The 22,101-nt window shown below is 40.7% G+C and overlaps 1 protein-coding gene across 1 annotated transcript in view; it reads right to left on the bottom strand.

The window, feature by feature from the left end:
• The window catches only part of LOC148348797 (partitioning defective 3 homolog), a 387,206-nt gene that overhangs the window by 285,721 nt on the left and 79,384 nt on the right, over positions 1-22,101 (bottom strand). Inside the window, exon 3 of the mRNA XM_088322738.1 lies at positions 10,551-10,725. Coding sequence (XP_088178864.1) covers positions 10,551-10,725 — 175 coding nt within the window. The remainder of the gene's footprint in view (positions 1-10,550; positions 10,726-22,101) is intronic.

Here is a 22,101-nt window from a genome sequence, read left to right on the forward strand (position 1 = left end):
TTCACCAGTGAACATGAAATACTTGGTAATAATGTGCACCGTAGCATTGCATAACCCTTCGAACTTGAGGTTTAAGAAAAAAGTACCCCCAAAAAAAAAACCTCATAATTTTTCATCGTACAATCCATAACCAAAAAAATAAGAGTGCCAGGCCTGAATTTTTTCTTCATTTTATTGTAATAATAACATTGATAAGCTAAACATTCACATGTGTAACCTAAGGACAGCTGCACATTGTCAAGCAACTTGCTCTGTAACTTTCAAAAGGTTGCAAAAAAACAATACATCAAGAGGAGTCGCGTTTTACTGTGATCAAAGCTCTGATTTTCAGCCAAAGTAAGTACCCCAAAAGTGGCCCGGTGAGTGGGAAGATAGGAATGTAGCTGGGAAGGGGATCGTCCCAGTTTTTTTTGTGGCGAGTTTGATGGAAAACAGGAGGATGAAAAGAAGCGTGATGCAGAGTCTATAAGTAGATACAGCCAAGATGATTCATATAACTGCTATATAACTTAAATTGCATGCAATTCAGAGCAAAATAGACTGACTATTGACATGCAATAGATTAAACGAGAGGGGCAGTTGCGGAAAGTACAGAACTCCTTCAGTTTTTGCGGTTAACGGGGACCAGACCCACCCGGCAAAAAGTGCAAATCCGCGAAGTATTGTCGCACCTTCATAAAAACCAGCAAGAGTCAAACTTACCTCGAGATGATGCAATTACCGACAGAGTATTCAACTGTGACAAAATAACTATAATTCTACAAATAAAAACAAAAAATTGCAGTTGAATAACTTTTGTTTTTTTTGTTCTCATTATACAAAGGTGCATCAAAATTGGAATGCTTCTCTTTTTAATGCAAGAAAGCCATTTAGAGAGCAGCTGGCTATCTGCATGTAAGCCTTGGGGTTCCACGGATTGAGCAAGTTGTGGTTAAAATGGTTAAGAATACTATACAGAATGTAGCGATTTCCCACGAGTTGTATCTCCAGGTCATCAATTTCAGGGGTAATGAATCTGGCTTTGGTGAGAACCAGGCTCCGCGGAGTTGCTACGTGGCTTAGCCGTTAGCATTCTTTGATCTCTTGACATTCCCCAGAGTCTCATTTAATTGATAATTTTATTTTCAATGGTATAAGCCGCTATATTACTATCTCTTCTGTAGCTGTGCTCCACAGTTTGTTTGGGACAACGGGGGCCATGTTAACGCATTGACTTGTGCCTGCCCAGTCACGCCAGCCCCATACACAAACATACAACCAGCCCCTCATTTATAGTTGTGTGCTCTCTGTCTGAACAAAATGAACCATACATTGATATCAATGACAAATGTCATTTCAAAATCTGCGAAGTAGTGAGCCAGCGATAACTGAAACGCAAAGTAGCGCGGGAACTCTGTAGAGTCTTTGGTAAATTATATTCTATTGTATTTCTTGATTATTTGAAGAGTCAAATAAATAAGGGAAGGATGGATTGGGTAGGTGAGTAGAATTAAGGATGGATGAATGAGTGCACAAGAGGGTAGTTCTATAAAATTCTTGATCTGAAACCCATCTAGCCTCTCATTTCTGCCAGTGTGAGCATACCCACATCTCAGAATGTTACTGAACACTGTACACCATGTGGTCTATCCTAATAAGTGGCCTCCCATTGGGGTAAAACGGAGGAGGACAGTGCTGGAACAACAGACAAGGGGGCCTCTCACAAAAGGGACTAATGAGGCAGGAGAAGGAGGGTTTGTCCTAAGGTCTTCAGGGATGGAGAGCCAGGAGACAAAGACACGCTAAATGCCTAAAATGGCTTTGTGGATGATAGCGAGCGGCAATGCCCTTGGCGAGCCGTGACCCTCTTTTTAAATGTCATGTAAATGAACCATCAAGAGTTCAAAAGGCACACACAGTGACCTAATGTATATCCTGTAAGTCAATTAACAAACTAGATTTCCATTCTATCGCACAAAGGTGTCTTATTTAAAATAAGAACTTAAAATGTAATCCAACTAAATATTTACACCCAAAGTGATTAAGCTTCCAAAGGGCTTATTTACTTTAATTAAAAGTAAATATTTTATATCATTACAGCCCACTAATCTGTCTTTGTGTATGCTGCTGACATGGCGCCCGGTTCAAAGCAAACAAACGCAGTTGTGTTTCCCATGCTCCCCATCCGAGGTTAATGCCACCCGCCATTTAAGTTGATGCCTGGATGTCACCAAGTGTAAATCATTAAGTTACTCATTTGGGCCTGACTGCTCTTGTGTTGATTCAAGTGTGACACAAATGCTCAGCAACATCGCCCTCATCTGTGTGAAGGAAGTAATAAAGTTTTCAAAAAAAGAACTTGTCAAGCACACAAAAACAGCGTGGCATGATTCAGCTGTTTGTTTAGGTCTTTATGGAGACCCTTACAAGAGCAATAACAGGCATGGGTACCGGTAACACAATCCCAGCAGTGCTGAGTGGGGTCTTCAACCACTTCAAACACTTTGTACTTCATTTCCAAAATGGTCCCTATAACATTTAACACTGCTAGTCATTACAGTAATTAGCTATAATAAGGTGGGGATGATATTATGACAGCATGAGTGTTTTTATGGCTAACAATCCCAACGAGTGCAAACCGAACGCCCACTCGTTAGCAGTTTCGAAAACCCGGCCTGGGAACTGCTTTCTTGCTCCCCCAACAGGACTAAGTATGATTTACTGTGTACACAGTCAATAGCCTCTGAGCTCCATAAAGTAGGAGATGGGGCTCGAGAGGTCTGACAAGCTTAAAATTTGCTGTTGGAATGACGAGGCAAGCTCCGTTAGGTGACGCAAGCTAGATTTCATGAAACGGCAAAAACGTTTAAATGGTTGTCATTCACATGAAACTGAACATTTTGTGACATTTAATTTAAAATTGTTTCATTATTCTGCTGTCTGTCAGCCAAACATAGGCATGGCAGCCACTCCAGCAGCTCCCGTGTTATTTTCGATTGTTCTCAGCTCAGGGATGCTGCTGGAAAAGTGAATTTCCCTTCGGGGATGAATAAAGTATCTATCTATCTATCTATCTATCTATATGATATGAGAACAGTGAGACAATGCTGCATTTTTTTTTCTATGTAAGTCTTTAGAGCCAGCAGTTGGGACCGCTACATTTCAAGTACTGTGGTACCTCAGTTTTCGGACTTAATCTGCTTCAGGTTGGAGATCGAGGTTTGAATTGGTCCAGGTCTGAATTGTTTTTCACATAAGAAATAATTGTCATTCTGACCCATATGAAAATGCAACTTTTCCTCCAATAATGTATCCAAGCCGCATATTAGTCCTTAACATGCAGATGTGTGTGTACATGTAACCAAATGTTAAAAATAACAGTAATACCTTAAAGCGGGCCAGCAACAAGCAGCTCTGGAGCCGCAGTCAGCTCTTTGGCGCTCCCTAGTGGCTTACTGTTTTTTTATTCAAAAATGTTTGATATGGAAATAATATGGTTTATGTAGGTGGGCAAACATTATGCAAACATTCTTTAAATGTTTCCGATAAATATACCCTAAAATTCAGACCATAAGGTGCACCAGGCACACCACACTATAAGCTGCACCCGATACATTTTTTTAAAGGAAAAAACATTCTGTTCATATGTCGAAGTGTCCTTGAGCAAGACACTGAATCCCTAAATCCCCCAATAAGCAGTTAGGTGCCTTACATGGCTGACTCCCTATTGGTGTGTGTGTGTGTGTGAATGGATAAGTGTGAAGCACATTGTAAAGCGCTTTGGAGGTCTGCATTGACTTGAAAAGCGCTACATAAATACAGACTATAACAGTATAATGAATATTGGTCAGGGGTCACCATCAAACAATCAGTCACTTATCTTTAGTAATAATAAATAGTCCATCACTCAGTCATTGATATCTGTTTGTTACCTCCATTTTGAGGCTGATAATCTTTGTATTCATTGCCATTACTGTGTACGTTCTTGAAATTCTCAGATGGCGTGACAGACTCGACACCTTTGTAGCCGTCTCAAAACAAGTCTGACATCTAAAGAACGCTTATACGTCCAAGAGCATACCCAGTAAAAAACATACAAACAGCAAACTGAATGAATAAGTGTCAGGCAAACCAATCTCACTTATCAGTTTATTGGTATTGTTAGTCACACAAGTTAAAAGTCCAAAATAACTACTTTAGATTTTCTAAAAATAGCTACCAGCTTTTAAAGTTATCCCCTTCGCCATTAATGCCATAATGTCCACCTCGGCTGATTTCCCCCAAATCAGAACTTAAAGAATGTACTGCAGCTCCATTTTTTTGGCAGAGTGAGAGATTGAGAAGGAAGTTCTGGACCGAAGAAACAGATAATGCATGGAGGTAGATGATAGAGATGGGTATCAGAAGCTGTTATCAGACCAAGCAGCATGTGGTTGCAAAACCTAAATCTGGTAGTTTATCTATAATGGTCAATCGGTGCCTTTGGAAGGCATCCAAAATTGGCAGGGAAAAGTTTAGACTGTGTCATAATCTTGAGACCTTTGACAAAAAGGTTGAAATTGCTACTTTTAAAACCAGGCCAGAGCATCTCTGTATATAAATGCTTGGATTTATTAGCAAAAAATTCACAAGAATGTGTACGCAAATATCATTAGTTGAGCTACATCTTAACAACTTTTATATGGCCTTCACTGGTGGTGCCTAGCCCTTTTAGCAGCAGTTCACTAAGCCAAATTGGATTGGATAAAGGTCATCCTCTTCAAAAGACTCCGGGTGCAAACACTATCTCTCGCACATTCACAGCAAATTTATTTAATGACCACCCGCCACCTCTGTCACAACTCGACAGTGGACCACACTTTGAAAAAGCAAGTAAATGTTTGCAACAATCTGTACTATGTATAACATTTCATAATGTTTGATCTGAGGTAAATTCAGAGAGAGTCCTGATCCATTTATGTGAGAGGACTAAAGTCTAATAATAGCTAAATTGTGATCATTATGATATAGATGGAGTTCACATACCAAGCAGTATAGTACAGTATATTTGAGCCCCGTAATTCCTTTTTAGGAAGTTGTAACTTGCCTAGAATCTAAAGGTCAAGAAAAAAGGAGCGTTGATAGTCAAAATACATAATTATTTGTGACTTTTAAAAGTATTTTGTTAACAAGAGCAGGCAAAACCATACAATGAATGGAGACAGGACCCACTTGCGTTGCGTTTCTCACAAGTTTTATGGGGAGAAAGGGTTGCGCCCACGATCCGGTGATTGCTGGACGCGGGAAGAAGTCGCTGATACTCGGATTGTGCTCCTAACGCAGGAGTGGATCTTCCGTGGCGAGCGATGGTGGAGTCGGGGACAGAAAAAAACGGACAGGAGATAAAAAAATTGGTCAGGGTCGGAAGCGAGTCGTAAGCCAGAATAGGAGAGAAGATATAGTCGGGGACAAAAAGAGGTCGAAAGCCGGGACAGGAGAGCAGAATTGGTCAGGATCAAAAACGGGTCGAAGCTGGGGACAGACGGGAGCCGAAAAAACGGGACAAGTGGTATTCAGGGTCGAAAAAGGCTTGCCTAGTGTTCACTGAGGTTCGCAGACGGACTGACAAAAGGGGACAGACAGGACTGGGTACAAATACTGATGGGGAGCCAATCAGAACCCACGGTAGTTGGTGCCAAAGGAGCGGGCACAGCTCAGTCACATCAGTAATAATGATATGGGAGTTGTCAAAAGGGTAATCACTCATTTCTGCCCGAACTTTTATTTGTGATGAGCAATTTCACTCACGCAACTTCAAGGCAAGAGTGAAGGTTGCTAGGTTGCTCTTTTTTTATTATTTCTGAGCACAGCCGTGCTTGTACTCACCAATATTGACACAAAACACCCTGGACCTTGAGGGAGCTCTGGAATTAGAATGAGAACTTTTGGTGTCTACAAGGAAAAAAAAAAAAACTGGATAGTCATTTTCCTCAAAGAATTTTATCTGACCAAGGCCGACAATGCTTTTCATACGTTCAAAGGTGGCGGCCTTTTCAGCAGCTATTTTCCATAAATCTTAAATAATTTTTACAATGGTGCAGGTGTCTTTCTACGAGTTCCCCTAACAGGTGAACTTTCAAGTAAAGACAGGGCGCATCTGAAAGCTGGTCCCACTTCACGCAACGTCAAGACGCGTCCATGAGTAACCTCTGAAACGATTACTCGGGGTCTCGGGTTTGCAGACTTCGCGCCGCCAACAAAAGGGCTAATCAAGACCAATCGACGAATGGCAGCCGCGGTGGTAAAACATAAGGCCAGCCAACCAAAAAAGCATACAGACAGCAGTCATATTAACTGGAAACCAACAATTAAAATGGTAACATATATGGCCACAAACGTTAAGCCGGACAGGAATAAACAAGCCAAAGGTCAAAACTGGCACTGATGCCAGGCTAGCCAATCAAAAAAACATGCCGTGAGCTAACGCTGAGCGAGCCGGGATAAAACACACGGAGGAATACAGCAAATGCCAGGCTAACTTGTAAAAAAACCTGTGCTGTTTTAACCGGGCACCAATCATGAAAAACGGCAACAGCTATCCGATTAACACACAACACTCTAGGAATAAACAAAAAGGCACAGCGAAACTTGTACTAATATCAGGCTAGCTGGCCAAACAACACCTGGTGGGCAGCCAGCGAACTCTAACCGGGATCAAACAAAACAGGAATGCACTCGGGAGGTAGCCGGACTAAAGTATACCAACAGCGACTCACATGGGAAAATGAGCAGTATGCAATCAGTGTTCACTACGATCACTGTCCATTTCAGAGCTGGCCTCACATGTTGTTTTAATGGCATTTGCCATTTTGAAAGTGTTGTGTTCCTTCAATGATGTCACAGCTCTACAAAAAACGAGCCCCAGTCAACTTTGAGACAAAAAGTCTCGAGCCACCCTGGTGCATGGAATATTTAGCAAAATATTTGCATAATTGTGGGGCAGAGCACTACATGTTATGTACCTAATTGAAAGTATCTAGGGGAATACCATTCAGAAAGCACATGATTCATAATTTGAACTTTTGGTGTTGGCGAGAAAGAAAAAAAAAAATCTCTAATTAAGATATTCGTCAGTCAAAGAATTATATCTGACCGAAGTAGACAATGCTTTTCATACAGTTATAGGTTGCGCCAACGTGGGACTAACCTCGGACCGATCAACGGCAGCCTCGGCGGGGAAATTAAAGGCTGCTCGACCCCAAAAAATACGGGGAGTAGCCAAAAAAAACGGGAAATAACGAAAACTAGTAACGGCCATGATGACAAACACGAAGCCGGCCGGAAATGAAAAAATAAACAAGGAAAATGTCAAAACCGGTGCTAACGGCAGGCTAGCCATTCCAAAACATGCAGTGAGCGCCAGGCTATCCGGGAAACAAAATCAAAAAGCGGCAACAGCTATTGGAACAAACGAGAAACCAGCCGAGAATAAACAAAACAAGAAACACGGAAATATCAACTGGAAGAAAAAACAGGAAAGTCCTCAGCAGCCCTGACACCAACGGGGAGCTAGCCAGACTAAATCATACCAACCGTGAAGCATGTGGTGAAAACACCCATAAAAAGCCACTCTCTCTTAACTCCAAAATGATGCGATTGGTATTCACTAGAATTAAGGTCCGTTTCAGAGCAGGCCTCACATGTTGTTTTAATGGCATTTGCCATTTTGAAAGTGTTGTGTTCCTTCAATGATGTCACAGCTCTACAAAAAACGAGCCCCAGTCAACTTTGAGACAAAAAGTCTCGAGCCACCCTGGTGCATGGAATATTTAGCAAAATATTTGCATAATTGTGGGGCAGAGCACTACATGTTATGTACCTAATTGGAGAATCAGCACACTGATGTGATTCTCCATTTTGAAAGTGTTGTGTTCATTAAATTATGTCACACCTCTACAGCAAACAAGCCCGATCTGTCAACTTTGAAAATAAATTTCTCAAGTCACATTTATTTGTATAGCCCTTAATCCCAAAAAGTCTCAAAAGACTGCACAGGTTATAATAACAACGTACCCTGATCCCAAACATGTCCCCAGGTACCATGGAATCTTTTGCAACACGTTAAGATAATTGTGTGGAGGAACACTACACGTTCTGTGCCTATTTGGAAAACAATTCATTTTGCGAATACCTTTGCAGAAGAAGGCAGCGCTAAGAAGAAGGCTGTATCTTGTCTTAATAAACTGGTGAGGAAGGCGGGCTCTGTTGTGGGCACAGAGCTGGACAGCCTGACAACAGTAGCTGAGAGACGAACACTGAACAAGCTGCAGTCATTCATGGACAGTTCATCACATCCGCTACACAGCATCATCTCCAAACAGAAGAGCAGCTTCAGCGACAGACTGCTGTAACAGTCTTGTTCCACAGAAAGACTGAGGAGATCATTTCTTCCTCATGAGGCTCTTTAACTCCACCCGGGGGAGTAAAAGCCCACCCCAACATTTGCATATTAACCTATTTTTATTACAGTGTGTACTTTCTGTAGCACTATTTAAATAATCTATAGCAAAACGTTATATTGGGTATTTTTGTATTCTATATCTTTATTTTATTATTTTATTTTTCAACATAAAGATACTGCTGGAAGTGTGAATTTCCCTACGAGGATGAATAAAGTATCAATCCATCTATCTATCAGAAGTTCTGAAATTGTAATTGGAACTCTTGGTGTCGGCAGGAAAATAAAACCCAGGTGTGACATATTCCTCAGAGAATTCTATCCAACCGAAGCCAACAATGTTTTTTCATGCTGTCAAAGGTTGCCGACTTTTCTTCGTAGAAAGTTTCCATGAATCCTCAGAACTTTCACAATGGTGCAGGAGCCTTTATGCGAGTTTTTTCACAGCTTTGAAGTCGGGATCAGGGGCGCGTCGGAAGGCTGGTTCCGCTTCACGCAACGCCAAGACGGGTACATAGCTACCTCCGAATCGATGACTCTGGGTCACGGGTTGGCGTTTTGGGCCTACGTGCATGTCCACCTTTGTTGGACACCTGCGCTCAGATTTGCGCATGACTGAACGGCGCGACTGCTTCTCCCGTTCCTTTTTCTTTGTCTGAGCTTTTGCTTGTCAGCGCATTGGCATTCCCGATATGCGCTGCGTGGTCTTGATTGACAGTCGGCTCCATTTGGTGCAGCTGCAGAATGTCAAGTCTTACAATTGATTCACCGTTCTGGACACTTGGAGGTTTTGAGTTTTTTTAAAAGTTTTTACTTGAAGAACTCAGTTTTTCATTTTGTTACAAACTGACATTTATGCAGACAGCCGGAGTGATTGGAAAAGAAAAACATTTTTGTTCATCAGGCCTTTTAGGAATTTAAACTCCAATAGGTCCGACTGCAATCTCAAAATGTAAGACAGACTTCGATAGAATCCTGTATAGCAGTCCAAAAAACCTGCCTGACTGAATTTTTAAATTAATGTTCAAAGTTTCAGTTACTAAAATCTATTTTAGACTAAAAATCACACTTTAGTTCAATGGTTCATCGTTTCCGAGGTATTTGTACATGAAAACATATAATAGATATATATATATATATATATATATATATATATATATATATATAACATATATACCAGTATATTGAATTCAAACACTTTTGCATGGGTTGTGCTGTAGTATGCTGTGAGCTTGCTAAAAACGAACATTGTTTTCTTGAGCAACACATTTTACAACATAAGCTAACTAACTTTTACTAAATCAATTTGCAGAATGCTAGATTTACCTTTTATACCAGGGGTCTCCAATGTAGTGCCCGAAGGCACCAGGTAGCCCCCCTTAAAATCACCTGAGTAGCCCAAAGACTGGTTCAGAAAATGTATTTTGTCATTTTGGTTATCTATGAAATTATATTTCTAATCTAAATGGTGTTTAGTGGTTGACTGAGCCTATTTTTACCTCTAATAATTACAACCTGCTAATAACATAGTGACAACATGGTGATATCTAATTTTAGAAACACATTGTAGTGGAAGCTAAAGCTTTTGTTGGTAATAGGAATGAGTGGAGAGGTGTTTTAAAAGGATAGTGGGATGTTTAGACGATTTCTAAGGGATGGGCAGGGCACCTATATGATGCGGCAGGGGTAAACCAGTAAAAGCTGTCGGGCACTGGTGTTGAACAGAAGAGTGTGTTGTGTTTGGCCACAGTCGTTTTTTGGTGTTTTTTGCTACTTTTTTCATTTTTCTTTGTTTTTGTGTACGTTTATGTTTTGCTGTCGGTCACCCCTCTCGAGGGATATAAAGAGGGTAGATAGATAGAAACACATATTACGATAGTAGACCTTTGTACTAATCAGGGACAAAAAAAGGTTTCATAAGGTTGGTGACTCTTAATGAATATTTAAGTTTTTTTTGAACAATCTACCATTACTGTATAAGAGGCGAATAAATGTGACTTAAGGCTGCCTCATAACATCTATGTCCCCTATTCATTATGCAATTTTGGCCTGGCATCACTCTTATCTCTTATTTGATGTAATACCAGAATTGTCTTCAGTGCTCAAAAGATTTTGCCCTTGCCATTGGACTCACTGGATTTCAAAGCAGATGGCGTGACCTCAATCTCGCTGTTGGCTTGGTATGGCTGGAAGGCCGATGTGGATCTCAACTCGCCAGTAAACGGCTCGGGACTTTGAGTGCCTGTAGAACTGGCGCTCGTACCATCGCCTCCGTTGTGAGGATCTTGCTCTTCGTATACTGCCACCAACTGTTGAGACAAAGTAAATAATTTTGTAAAAATATATACTAAACATAGAGGTCTGTAAATGACAATATCATAAATTGGTCAAATGATGGGAAGTCAAATCTCGAAATTTTAACAGCACAATTTGAACATCTCTAATACAAATAGCTCCAACTAATAAATTGGGTGTTCTCAGTTGAAGAACTTCCTGAATGTAAGAACACAATTGTATAATATTTTATTGGAGCTCATGAAGGTTACTGATTTTACATGATTCTGGACGGTGTAATATAAAAAACAAGAATATATTCACAGCAGTAAAAATGATGTATCAAACTTGTGATTTAATGAATATTCACACCCGTAAGATCAACAATGTTTTCTGAAAGAATAAAAATATGGGAACAACATATCTGCAGGTGGGCAGCACAGCGGCGCAGTGGTTAGAACTGTGCCACACGCGCTGAGGTCATAAGATCGAACCTCCTGTGTGGAGTTTGCATGTTCTCCCCGTACTTGTGTGGGTTTCCTCCGGGCTCTCCTGTTTCCTCCCACATTCCAAAAACATGAGTTTCAGGTTAATTGCCAGGTCCAAATTGTCCTTAAGTGTGAATGAGCGAATGACTTGTCTGTTTGTGTGCCTTGCGACTGACTGGCAACTAGTCCAGGGTGTCCCCTGCCCACTGCCCGGAGATAGCGGAGATGGGCTACAGCACCCCCACGACCCTACTGAGGATAAGCGGTGGAGATAATGGATGGATGGATGGATATCTACAGGTGTAATAGAATGTATGTATCCCACAAACATGAGGTAAAGTATAATCTGGCTAAGCAAATAAAGAAGCATTCTTTTTCCAATAAAATGATAATGTTCAGGTGTGACACACCTGTGGGACTTTGCAACTGATTTACCATTTATATAATTGACAGCTTGCCGGTTTGCACAATTGAAACAGACTTCATGTGTTTTCCCCTTAGACGTTTATTTCTATGCATGCTAAAATTTGTGTGAGTTGTCTAGAACTGACTCACCCTCTCCACTGTAATTATGCCGCTTTTCCTATCAATTTGAAATAAAATTTGAATGGGTTGATGAGTTTTGCCAATGGTACCTCGGGTACATTGGAGGGGGTACTTGGATGGAATAAAACAGGAAAATAGCCACAGCAGTAAAACCATCAAAAATGTAAGATGTTAGAAAAGTTAAAAACCCATAAGACTTTGCATCACTAATCAGGCAATAAATAGCAATCATCTACCCTCTATGATCACGAAGACAAGGACAGCTGTGTGAAGATGTTGACGCAAATCACCAAAGGAAGAGAGAGGAGAGCAAGCAAGAGACATATCCTGAGGTGTTTTCACTGTCCAAAGTGAACGTGATGAGCCAATGAATAATTAGTGACCAAGTAATCAGCTCTCCTATTCATACGTTCTTGGGGGTATTTAGCAGCTCAATGAGTCCTCTGCCTGCCAGCTGTCCATTTGAGGATACGATTAAGACTGCAGATAGTGTTGTGGTGAACTTCACTTTTTAATATTATGAAAATAGACCAATTGTTTTCTCAATAAAACGTGGTCAAATTTCAAAAACAAAGTTACCAACAGTGACGTTGAGGCATGTGTGTGACAGTGTCCATAATAATTATCTCACATGGGAACAAATCAAAGGCAAGGAGTTTGAGGTACTGACAGGCAAATGTAAACAACTTTTCCTTTTTCTCCAAGCGTCCGTTTACTGTTCTGTATGAAAGTTTTCAGGGTGATAAGACCTTCCGGAGGGATCTTGAATGATTGTTTTTGTGTGTGTTTGAGCACAAAACGCCATAAAACACTTTATTTTGCATTTTATTGAAGATAATCAGCTTGGGGAGATCTCTGAAAATACTAAAACTCAGTCCAAACTTTCCATGCACAGATTTTAAGCACGCCTCACAACTAATATGCAATGGGATCCAAAATAAGCTTTCTGTCACTTAGTCCAAAGTACTTCCAATTCCATGGATGCATTTAAAAAACCACCCCATGGTATCTAAGGGTTTTCCCCAAACAACTCACACAATTTTTGGGGACCATGGCCAACCCAAATGCCCAAAAACCCAAACAAGTTAAGCACCTCGGCACCAAAGTCAGTTATGCTTTCATTCCTCCAGATGAAACGAGACACAATAAAGTGGCCATGTCACTCAGGTCAGCGTGACACAACACACTCTTCTGTTCAACCGCAGGGCCCGACAGCTTTCATTGGTTTACCCCTGCCGCATCATACAGGTGCCCTGTCCATCCCTTGGAACGCGTCCAAACATCCCACTATCGCTTTACAACATTGCCTTGCTGTTTCTTAGGGAGTAGAGATCGAGAGGAGAGGATCCCCAGTCCCCTAGCGCCCTCCACTTTAGTCGCCTCTTACGATACGCAGCTGACCGCGGTGGGAGAATTCTCACATCTCAGGGGGAGAGGGCCCCTCACCACAGGACCTTTCTGGAGTTCTAAGCTTTAAAAATCTGCATTTTAGTTGTAATCTGTTCAAATAAAAGTACAAAGACATGTTTGTAAAGTATGCACGTTAGAGCAAATAATAATTTGTTACCCTCCTGCTTCCCATTAATTTAGTTATTATATATTATCTATCCCATTTTAATCTTTTACTGAGCCTCAGAGAAAAACATTGTTAGCCAGGGTCAAGAGTAAATTTACTTAGTAAACAAACTTATGATAGTCTTCGCAGAAATGGTTTACCCCATCTCTTTGACAATTAGTCACAGAATATTTTGGAATTAGATAATTTCACATTTCATTTGCACATTTGTTTTATCTCTCCAAGGCTCCCGAGAGACATCGATAAATGTTTATTTATTTATTTTTATTATTTTTAAGAAAGACTCAAAACTTTTCCTTGACACAAATGGAAGTGGCATGGATAATTGTCAAGTAGCATGTTTGGAGGTACTTTTGAAAGAAAAAGTGGGGAGGTATTCTTTGGACAACCATAATAAAACACGAGGGTGAGGCTAGATTGAAATAATATGGCACAACATGAAAAGCTACCTAGTCGAGTGTTTACAATTTGAGGATTGAACTGTAGGGAACGATACAATTCCCAAACAACCATTCATACTAATTTGGGTTTACAAACTGTCACAACAACCGTCAATCAACCGAGATTTAACTGGGTTAGGGTTAGCCCGAGGCTAGCTAGAGAGCAACAAACTGGAGGGAGACAATGAAAATCAAGTGATAAAATGACAGAGAACACGGGGATGGGTCTTCTGCAGTCGACAGGTGATGCTCTAGGTTGAAAATTTCCAATTCTATCACAGCGTGGGCAGAAAGATGGGAAGGGGGGAAAAAGTTCTTGGCGTTTGCCTTTCATGTTGGCCGTGTTTGATCTCCTTCCCACTTTTAGGCACCCAAGAAGGGACAAGCATGGGATGGATGGGAAGCAGCTGAGGACAAGACAGGGAGCTGTTTAGACTAAATCATTGCCATGCCTCGAGACTCCTTAACTAAAGATATCCTGCCATCTCCAAATGTCTGATCTGCCAAGACAAAGTGAGGTTATTAGCAGTCAAGGGCAATAAATGATAAATACCTGAGCTGTGATGATGCAAAACTAGCTCTATATGCACCATGACAGCGTTTTGTTTTGTTGTTTTTTTTTCACAGGAAAGTGGAAAGGACGGCTGATTCAAGTTACTCAGCAGGACATTTATTTGTTCATCCTATTACTTTCAACACTGAATGAAAGAACGATGCAAATTGCTTTTGGGGGCTAAAATGTTCAAATGTAAAAGTTTTGGAACACCTTAATGCTTAAAAGAGGCATCCCTGAAAATTCCTATTCGCATAATAGCTTATACAAGTATAGATGTGTATGTATAGATGTATATAGATGTAATGTTATTTTTTAATATTACATATTATATATACGGGCAGCACGGCGGCGCAGTGGTTAGCTCTTGTGCGGCACAGTTCATGTCTTGGGAATCTCCTGCGTGGGTTCAAATCCAGCTCCAGACTTCCTGTGTGGAGTTTGTATGTTCTCCCCGTGCTAGCGTGGGTTTCCTCCGGGCACTCTGGTTTCCTCCTACATTCCAAAAACATGCATTTCAGGTGAATTGGCCGGTCCAAATTGTCCCTAGGTGTGAATGAGCGAGTGAGTTGTCTGTCCCCGTGTGCCTTGCGATTGGCTGGCAACCAGTTCAGAGTGTCCCCTGCCCACTGCCCGATGATTACTGGGATGGGCTCCAGCACCCCCGCGACCCTACTGAGGATAAGCGGTGTAGCTAATGAGATGAGATGAGATATTATATATACACTAAACCCTTATCAAGGTTTCTTCATTTACCTTGTTTTGAGATTTTGAGCTTTTCCATGCCCTCATTTAGGTTCAAGATCAGGAGATGGTGTCATAATAGTCTGTGGTTTGCAATGATCTGTGGTCTGCACAGCCCTTTGAGAGTCCTTGTGATAAAGGGCTGTACAAATAAAGATGACTTGACTTAACTATATTACACGTTGTACTATTATTGGTCTGGTACCTGCAGGAACAGTTATGAATGTTTTCGTCTGTTTCAAAAACTTTTGTTTGCTGGATATGAGTTTCCTTTGAGCTGTAAAACCTTGTTTGGCACCTGCTGGGGATATCAGTTTGACAAAAGTGGCAAGACATTTATATTCAGAGAAAATAATCGGGACTAAGAGGTACTGCAGTGTGCGGTGCAGGACCACCAGGTTCCGCAGTAGTCTAGTCCCCCTGGCCATTAGACTGTTAAATGGTCAATCTAACATATAGTTAACCTAAATCTAAACGGCTGCTAATCTGACTTTTTGCACTACTGGCAGTTCTTTATAGCTTGCCACTCCTTGCACATTTGCTCTCTGCACTATTGTACTTACAGCGTTATTGTTACAGTGTTAATGTTACTGTTTACCTGACTTGTTAACCTGACTGCCCATTTTGCACATCTGGTTAGCTACTCCTCTTGCACTGTCGGCACTATGGTAAAATACTATACGTAGCCATAATACAATACAACTTTTACTTATATCTGTACATTCAAGGAAACTGTGCGGGTCAGATGTATCGACATTTCGTTCTGTATACACGTGTACTAGAATGACAATAAAGTAGATCTGAATCTGAATCTGAATATTAAATCGCTTTAAGTTTTGTATCTGAGAGAAAAAGGGGTAGGATTTAATACATTTTCTTTGCCCCACTCCCTTTCAGGCATTGTTATAATCTAGGGGTTATATTGACATGTGTACACCAAGAATATTACTGCCACAAATGAATGAATGAATTAAGGACTGCTGGACTTCTTTCACTTCTAGTAACCAAAGCGCTCGCGTACACAATTAAGAAGTGTTTACGTTTTTCTAACACTATTATATAATATATCCACACTTTTCCCACCAACTCATGACAATATGCGGCCCTCAAAGTTTTTGTGTTAGTACCACGATAAAAGCAACATTCACTACGACAAATCTGGCAAAGGTATGACAGCAGGTCAGGGTGTAAAAATTTTAACACATTTTTAAAGTTCTAAATCTCAGGCAACCTTTTCTCTTTGGCTAGCTTTTACAACAAAATCAGTAGATTGTAGGACTGAGCAACATTCATAAAAATGTACATTGGATTTGTATCAACAAATCGAACCCAAAAGTCGTTTATTTAAAAGAAAGCTCGATTTCAAAACTCATCCTCTTCAAAAATTTCCCCCATAAATAACAGACTTTAAATCAGTTTTAATGCCTGGATGTAGTAGGATTGGTGGAAAGTGCGTGGAGTTAAAAACCCTAAACCTCATCACAATACGTTTTTGTGGAGGAATCAATTTGTCACTGTTGGGCTGACTTTGCCATACAGCTATTTATGTCATTATGTAAACAGTGTGAATATGCTCCCTGGACAAAGTGATGTCCAGTTACAGCAAATTAAGCAACCTAATCTGCTCTACTTTTTAATCAATTGTTTCAGTGGTTATACATACAGGAGCACACCAGAATCAAACATGCTGCAATAAAAAAAAAAGAATAGAGAAAGCAAACAGTCAAAGTTTCACTGACCCAAGCAATCATTTTTCATTATTTTATTGCAAGGGTGTCAGGGGCACAAAGTTATTGCAAGTACAGTAAAGGTAGAACCTGTGAATCATCTCACTAGAACCTCCAAGGGCTCCAAACGTTGAGTAATGACTATGATCTGTCATTACGTCAACTGCACTCCATCCACACATTTACCACATCCACAGGACAACCATTGTCAAGGCTCCTCAACAATTCTGTTCTTATGACACGTGTGATTGTAGTGACCCTGCAAATTCTCTCCTGTAATGTCACAACCTCATGAAACATCAAAAGTGGACGCATCATCATCCTCTTCCTGGCTGTGTTGTTAATATTTCATACTTTCCTTATGTCTTTTATTCTCACACATGCAAGTTGAAGCAAACCTGCAAAGTGCTTAGTCCTGTATTTTCCCTCCTCATTAAGGCCATCAAATATTCAGGGAATAAGTGTAGAGCACTCTGGCCTGCCATTACTAGCATATCAAATCAGCCTAGAACGGTAACCTCAAACATATGCATATTTCAAGGGTTCCCACACATGGCTGATGAAAGGGGTAGCTCATAGCAAGGCATGACATTATGGGAAATTGTAATATTGCCATTGGGTAGACTAAACACATCTACGGGTCTTACATTAACAAATATAAATAATAAACTTTTGAAACCACGTGCCAAAGTCACCGTGAGAATTCAAACTTTTAGATAGAGATAGATCAGGGGTGGCGAACATGCGGCTTTTGGCCAATAAGAATGCGGCTCTTTGCCTCATCATACTTTCTATATACTGTGGCTCTTTTCCTCGTTTCATGTTTAGTTTTTCTCTTAAAACAGACTTGAATCCATCAGAGTTGAGTTTATTTTAATTCATAACAAATACTAAATAATATTTTTAATTTACTTTGGCAGATTTGTTGTTTTTGTGCTCCGGACACATAACTGACTGCCAATCATCTGCGTAGATTACGTCTAATGCTGGTCAGTGAGTGGTGTGGCTCTTTGCATCTCACAGTTAAATATTTCGGCTCTTTGTTTCAAACTTGTTCGCCACCCCTGAGATAGATGATACTTTATTCATCCCCGTAGGGAAATTCACACTCCCAGCAGTATCCTTGTGTTGATTATTAACAGATTAACAGGATGGCCTCGGGGTGCTGTGTTGTAGTTTAGCAACAACAACATGGATGACACCACACGCTAGGCCAAAAGTTCGACGTCCCTGCAGCAGATGAAAATCTTTGTGCCCAGAGATACACCACATCGTGTTCACGTAGATAACAAGTCTGGCTCCTCTCTGCTTCCAGCAGGCTTTTGTGTCTCTGTCTGCCCTAACAGCGCTGAAGCCGGGTAGCTCCACGTTAGCGTCCGGTATGCTTGACGTGAGCCATGTTTCCGTAAAACACAGCAAACCAGATTAACAAGGATTAACATGAACAAGGATCAATATTTGTGGCTTCCAACACCAACACCCTGAATACGCCACCATCTATCTACAATGTACACTCACTATAATCACACTTTCCATAGACAGTACTTATTCACATGCTAAACAACAGCGAAGTCGTGAGGTAATGCGAGCAAACGCAAGTGAGGAGGGTACAAGTGTAGGAGGGCAAGCACTGACCCAAAAACAAATACAGACAAAAAAAATTGGATTAGTATTCCTTTGACGACTCTGAGTAAAACAGAAATAAATAGTATTCAAGCCCACTGCCTCACAGAGGTAGGTGGATGCCCTTCAACAATGTATTGGTTTTCACACACACAAATATGAATATACCTGAATATAGATGAATAACATTTTCAAATGTCACGGGAACACCAACGGGAGAAAGCAACCAAGTCCAGAAACTAGATTTTACAAAACACACATTCAATCAACATAAAAACCCAAGCCTAATGTGACGCCAGGGAATATTTCCCCCGTCATGGTTTTGATGTGCATATTGTTGAGAAAGAACTCTCCAGGTGGTCTGTGCGATCACTGGGATGGCCTCAAGTTTGCCTTTGATAGCCCCAAGCCATGCAGCACATGCCGCTAAATATGTAAATAGTACTTTCAGCTTGGGACCAAACGACCAAAGATGAAAAACAAATACCCTAGAGCATTTAAATATTGAAAAATAATTCCAGATTGTATGTTAGTTATGAAGCAGAGCAAACTAAGCTAACTCTACAAACTGTATGAAGACTATCAGAGCAAAACAAAACAGTAAGCAGACTGACACTGACCTTATGTTGGTTTGAGTCAGCCATCTGTTAGTTGCTATGAGGCTTGAAATGATGTGACCGAATCGGATCTAAAATATGATTCTTAAAATATCTGCAGGATCCATCATAAAGTCAAATGTTTACAACATGCAATACAAAATACACAATGGTATACTCCTAGAGAGCACTGGTTCTTAACAGGTCTGACAACAGGACCCACCATTCGTGCAACCCAAATCAAGAAAACATTTCCACTTCTCAGGTATATCCAATGAAAGGACTGTGCAGTTTAAAGCAGCGATAGTAGAATATATTCAGTTTGATTTCAAAAACAAAATGACCAGCATAACCAAAATGACTTCAAGTACCGTATATACTTACATATAAGCCTACAACACACATAAGTGACCCTCTTAAAACGGCTTAAAAAAATAGCTACATACTAAAATAAGTCCACACACAAAACATTTAAAATTGTGTACCTAATCAACAATAATTATTTAACTTTGTATATATAATAAAAAGGAATACACAGGTTAAAAAAGCTAGAAATATAACATTTTAAAAATATTTTAACGTACCTATATTCAGCGCTATAATGGCAGACACTTGTATACCATTTTTGAAATATGCAATTGTTTCCTTCTTCGACTGGATCATTGTTTTCACCGTTTTCCACTCTTCTGTCCCGTTATCACTAAATGTCTTGGGACCATGACTACGTGCACAAAAAGAAAATGAAACCAACAAAATTAGGTGGTCTCCCTCTTAAAGCACTGATTGACTGAACAGGCAGAAGATATTAAACGGCAACATTGCCATCTACTGCTAAGGAGTGTAATTGACCCTCTATTTTTCTTGGGATTAGTTTGTCAAGGTAAAGTCCAGAGACCCACTGAAAACAGGTCCTCGACCCACTTTTGGGTCAGGACCCACCAGTTGAGGAGTGCTGCTTTAGTCTTAAAACGAAGGCGTGTATCTTCCCTGAATATATCCCACCAACACAGCCATCTTACCAGCTTGTCAGGTGAGCTGACCACCTCTAAACTTTTCAGTGAGTAAGTAAATCACCTAGGCAGGCGGATAATGAGTAATTTCACACTCCAAGCTACTGAGCCGTTAAGGAAGTCGCTCGGTCTCCATACCAACCCAACTTTTTCAATTGGGCAGACACTTACACATCCACCGAGATACACTGCTTGGCTATTTGCTCCGTGCAGACAGCCACTTGGAGGACCTCTGATATATCTGCCAGCATGAAGCAGTGTTCAAGTTGCACAATTGGGGAAAAGAGGGATGGGAGGCAGGGAATCAAAATTAGCCAGAATTCTTAGAACACAATACAGATTTTTTTATGTCATTTGCAGTTAGTCCTCCTGCATTTGGGAGGATCAACTGGTGTGTCCCCCAAAAACTCTGGGGCAGGTAAACAACCTGAAAAGTCATATATTCGAAGCTTGGTTCTAAAGCTTTCCTCCAACTTCCTCTCACTGAAGCTCAACTTCCTTCCACAGTCCAAAAACATGTTTGTCCAACGAATTCATGCACCAAAGGGAGTTTTTCCCTGGTTATCACACAACCCCTTACCCTAAATCAGTCGGGACACGATCTGGATTCAGGATAGAGAATAGATGGATAGATCGGTAATGCCTCTTTGACTCAGGAAGTTGATATACTACACAGCATTTGGAGATCACTGTGCTTGGAAGGCAGCTTGTGCCCTCTAGTGAGCATAAAGCTATGAGATAGGAATCATGCGTTGACTTACTGTACTCCCTTGTACATTCTCCTTAGGCAAGAGACAGATACTATCTTCTATCAATTGACAGAGATTGGCTCAAACTAATTTGTATATATATATATATATTACACATTATATGCACGACAATTACATTTGAGAATACATTTTTACAGCAATGCAGTTCATGCATCATGAAAAACAAATATTGATTTATATCTATATTCTACAAGTATAACAATAGATGTGATGTGAGCAGAGAATTTTCCCCTCTCTGTGCATTTCACGACACTACAGGACGAAGGGCAAGTATGTCTAGGGAGTGCTGCTGAACTCCCATAACCTCAATTATTCAGCATTAGACTTTGCTATCGATTTCCTGTTGGATCGACTTACTGAGTCGCTAGCGTTGGGACTGTGACATGCTATCACCTTTTCAGGGAGCGATGGATGGGAGTCTGTTATGGGAGGATGAAAAAAGATACGGATCTGCTGGTGGGAAAGAGTGTAATTAAAGATACCCCTTATCAAGGCCTTGATAGATGAAGATGTCACACCAGTGGAGATAGTTAGCGACTGGCAAGGAGACCGGTTAGTGACCTTGAAGAGCGAGGTTGACATTGTTGAGAGGTCAAAGGTTTCCCATGACGGCACTGCTTGCATAAGGAGGAACAATATTTATGTTTGAAAGGAAACTCTGTGGTAGTCAGATATACAAGGAAAGACTAATTGCTTGTGGATGTATGCTGTGTTATTGCTGGCGTTGAGGTATTTGAGCAGTTTGATTATTTTTCCAAGCAGTCATCAATAGTTACAGCGGCTGCGGTAAAAACAAATAAATCTGCGCCAGAGGAAGTAGCAAATTCAGCCTCGATGCTTCTCATATTTATCAGTCTCGAACAAGTAATTCAAGTGTTTCCTCTGACTCGACGTGTTTGTTATTGAAAAAGATTAGGTTGTAAAGTGGCAAGCATGGGGAAATCTTGATTCAGACAAAAATCATAAGAATCACAGAGAGACATGTTAAGTGCTTCTTTCTCTGGCTTCCTTCAACAAAGACTTGTTTGAGGGAGAAATGTTAGGTTAACTTTAAGGTTTGCTGATGTTGGCATGCTGTTATTGTGGAAGGGCAGGTGCACTTTGGCCCCACTCCAGAAAGGCTTCAACCTAGATGTGACTCAGGGTAATTACAAAGCTGAAAGAAAAGCAAGGAGCCCAGTAAGGTACGGTTCAACATAGCCTTATATGTCGGCAGGAAACCCTTTAGGTGTTATGACCATACCCAGATATAGTGGACCCTTTCTTCTTCTTCTTGTGTACCTGCAAAGCCCAGGCAGAAATTTCTCAGGTTCCAAATAAAAACAGACGGCATACATT

The sequence above is a fragment of the Urocampus carinirostris genome, chromosome 18 (genome assembly GCF_059441175.1).
Source record: "Urocampus carinirostris isolate Australia breed hairy pipefish chromosome 18, RoL_Ucar_1.0, whole genome shotgun sequence".
NCBI lineage: Eukaryota > Metazoa > Chordata > Actinopteri > Syngnathiformes > Syngnathidae > Urocampus > Urocampus carinirostris.